At 39.8% G+C, this 3,994-nt stretch overlaps 1 protein-coding gene across 1 annotated transcript; it reads right to left on the minus strand.

Moving 5' to 3' along the window:
* Nucleotides 1–1,808: 1,808 nt before the first annotated feature.
* On the minus strand, nucleotides 1,809–2,654 carry LOC138873641 (uncharacterized). Its single transcript, XM_070152117.1, has one exon. The coding sequence runs from the start codon at nucleotides 2,652–2,654 to the stop codon at nucleotides 1,809–1,811; it is 846 nt and encodes a 281-aa protein (XP_070008218.1).
* Nucleotides 2,655–3,994: the final 1,340 nt, after the last annotated feature.

Consider the following 3,994-nt stretch of genomic DNA (forward strand, 5'->3'; position numbering starts at 1 on the left):
TGCCAGTTCTAAACCTGCAATCATAGCCTCATATTCTGCCTCATTGTTAGTTATGGAATGACATTTAATAGCTTGCTGAATGGTTTCACCCGTAGGTGGTACCAATACTATCCCCAAACCTGCTTCTCTCACGTTAGATGAGCCATCAGTGAATAAAGTCCAAGTTCCTGGGTTGGCTCCATTGAACACCAGTAATTCTCTTTCTGCTTCTAACTGTATTCCCTGACTAAAATTAGCCATGAAATCAGCTAATACTTGCGATTTTATAGTAGTTCTAGGTTGGTATGCAATTTCGTATTCACTTAACTCTATTGCCCACTTAGCTAACCTAACTGATAACTTATTCTTATATAGTATGCTACGTAAAGGGTAGGTAGTTACCACAACGATAGGATGACATTGAAAATAAGGTCTTAACTTCCTAGATGCCATGATTAACGCAAGTGCAAGTTTTTCTAACTGAGGATACCTCGTTTCTGCATCTTACAAAGATTTACTTACGTAATAGATAGGTGATTGTTTACCTTGCTCTTCTCGGACCAGAACAGCACTTACCGCCACCTCTGAAACAGCGAGGTATAGGAGTAGCTTTTCCCCAGCCTTTGGTTTTTCCAATAGAGGTGGATTTGATAAGTACGTTTTCAAATTCCTAAGTGCTTGTTGGCATTCCTCATTCCATTCAAAATGATCCTGCATTTTAAGAGCTGAGAAGAATTTAAAACACTTCTCTGATAATTTAGAGATGAATCGTCCCAAGGCCGCAATTCTCCCTGTTAATCTTTGAACTTCTTTCTTGTTTGAAAGTATGTCAGGGATTTCTTCAATGGCTTTAATCTGTGCAGGATTTACTTTAATTCCACGATTAGAAACAAGAAAACCCAAAATCTTGCCTGATGCAATGCCAAATGCACATTTTTCGGGATTTAACTTCATATTATATTTACGCAGAATTGAAAATGTGTCAGACAAGTGTGATATGTGATTTTTTGAGTGCTGAGTTTTAACAAGCATATCATCTATATATACCTCCATTGTCTTTCCTAAATATTCCTGAAACATTTTGGTAACTAACCTCTGGTATGTTGCACCAGCATTCTTTAGACCAAAGGGCATTACTTTATAACAATAAGTCCCCCTATCTATTATGAATGAAGTTTTTTCTTCATCTGCCGGATCCATTTTAATCTGATTATATCCTGAATATGCATCTAAAAACATAACAATTCATGACCTGCAATTGCATCAATCAATTGACCTATGTGTGGTAGTGGAAAAGAATCTTTAGGGCAGGCTTTGTTAAGATATGTATAATCCACACACACCCGCCACTTACCATTTTTCTTTGGAACCACAACAGTATTAGCTAACCAGTTAGGATACTTTACCTCTCGAATGGAACCAATTTTTAGCAAATTTTGGACTTCTTCTTGAATCACCTGATTCTTGAAAATTCCCTGTTTTCTTTTCTTTTGCTTCACAGGAGGATATGACGGATCTTCATTTAGTTTATGAGTCACCTCCGGTGGTATTCTTGTCATGTCGGAGTGGGACCAAGCAAAGAAGTCCATGTTAGTTTTCAAAAATTCGATTAACTTACCTTTCATTCCTTGGTCAAGATTAACCCAGACATAGACATTTTTATCAGGCCACTGAGCGAACAACACGGCAGGTTCTAATTCCTCTATCGTTGTTTTGATGTCTTCATTCTCTTCTGGTTCTTGAATGGTATCAGGTCTTGAGTCTGCATCTGTTCGCACTTGTTCAGTTGAGGTCTGTGTTGTGGTGTCCTCAACTACCTTCTTTGATTGCTATTTGCCTTGATTTCTCATGCTTGTATCTGCAACAGAATTAATAGCCCTGGATGTATGTTGATCTCCGCGAATTTGACAAATTCCCCATGGCGATGGGAATTTGATAACTTGATGCAAGGTTGAAGGAACAACATCCATTTCATGGATACATGATCTCCCCAGAATCATGTTATAAGCCATCTCCATGTCTACTACCTGGAACTTTGTATCTTTAACGACCCCTTCAGCAAAAGTGGTGAGTGTTACTTCTTCTTTTGTGACGACACTGGAATTATCAAATCTAGATAGAGTATGCGCCTTTGGTATTATTTTCTCTTCAACTTGTATCTCACGTAATACTCTTATCAAAATAATGTTCACGGAACTACCTGGATCAATTAAAACTTGTTTCACATTAGTATCAAAAACAATTAGAGATATTACCAGTGCATCGTTATGAGGAGTTAATACACCGTCAGCATCTGCATCATTGAATGTAATATTGTCTTCTTCTAGAACCTGCCGCACCCGTTTCCCTTGGGTAATAGTTACTTTGGAAACTTTGTTGGCTGCAGTATATGATACGCCATTGATGCCTTCGCCCCCACTTATAACATTAATAGTTCTTTTGGGAGAGGGGGGCTTTTGAGGCTCCTGCCTGTTTTTCATATAAGCTTGCTTGCCTTTCTCACTGAATAACTCGGTGAGATATCCTTGTTTTAATAAATGATCAACCTCACTTTGTAAAAATCTACAATCTGCTATTTTATGTCCATGGTCATTATGGAACTCGCACCAATGGTCAGGGTTGTGCCTATTTGGATTCGACCTCATTTCCTTTGGCCATCGAACCTTATCTCCCATACTTCTCAAAATGTCTACGAGCTTAGAAGTGCTGACATTAAAGTTGTAACCTCCAAACCTCGCTTTTAAACTTCTATCATCGTCCCGTGACTCATAATGGTTTCGCTCGTTCCTGAATCTCGATGAGAAGCCTGCTTCTCTGTTCCTTGGTTTGCGGTCGTGCCTTTGGTCGTCCTGTTTTGATCATGAGTCTTTTCCCGCAGGTCCCATATAAGGCTCGTACCTGTTTTTACCGGACCTTTTGTTGGTCTCTGCCCGTCTCGAACGTATATTTTCTTCTTTTTGAGATTGTGGCACAGTATCTTCTTCAATCCTCAACTTCGTACTATACCTGTTGTAAACATCATTCGAAGTTGTAGCTGGGAATTCACGAAGGCTTTCCTTGAGCCTCCTCGTAGCTTCCGAACTTTTTTCATTCAAATTGCTTGTAAAGGCTATAGCTGCCCAGTTGTCAGGTACACGCGGCAATGTCATTCTTTCACATTGAAATCTGTCCACGAACTCTCTAAGCAATTCTGAATCTCCCTGCTTGATTTTGAAAATATCCTCCATTCTTTTTTCCACTTTTTGAGCTCCCGAGTGTGCTTTAATGAAAGAATCTGCAAGCTCAGCAAAAGAATTTATAGAATTTTCAGGTAAAAGAGAATACCATGTTAATGCTCCTTTGATGAGTGTTTCACCAAATTTCTTGACTAGAACCGATTCAATCTCCTGCTTAGTCAAATCATTACCCTTTACACCCGTTGTGAAGGCAGTCACGTGGTCTCGTGGGTCTGTTGTTCTATCATACTTTGGAATATCAGGCATTTTGAACTTTTTTGGGATTGGGAGCGGAGCAGCACTTGGCTTCCAAGGTTGTTGTGAATACCTATCCATGTCTACCCCCTTGATTATAGGTGGCACCCCAGGTATCTGCTCTATGCGTTCACTTTGCTCCTTAAGCTATTTCTGCAAGGTTAGTACTAAAGTTTACAAATCAGAATTAATTGCATTACCTGGTTCTCCCTCTTGTGAGTTATTGGGGGTTCCACCACTACCTGAGTTAATGAGCCCGGAACGAGGGTTTTCTATAGTGTTATTATTTGGAGTAGGTGCGGGTGTTCCAACAGGTAACCGGTTAACAAGTGTCGCAACGACTCTGGTGACCTGAGCAGTAATTAATTTCTGCAAAGCTTCATCAGCGGCTTCCATGTTTTGAAATTGAGCATACTTATTTGTTAGACATTCATCAGGAGAACCCTCGCAAGATTGTCGTGGAGAATCTTGCGGAGCAGGAGCTTGAATGTTGATATTTTGTGAATCCCCCTGACTTTGTTGGTTCTCTTGGTTTCCTTGAGTAT

This window comes from Nicotiana sylvestris, chromosome 7, assembly GCF_000393655.2.
Source record: "Nicotiana sylvestris chromosome 7, ASM39365v2, whole genome shotgun sequence".
Classification (NCBI taxonomy): Eukaryota; Viridiplantae; Streptophyta; class Magnoliopsida; order Solanales; family Solanaceae; genus Nicotiana; species Nicotiana sylvestris.

Coding starts and splice junctions, on each gene's coding strand:
- LOC138873641 (XM_070152117.1), bottom strand. CDS start 2,654: ATGGGAGATAAGGTTCGATGGCCAAAGGAAATGAGGTCGAATCCAAAT.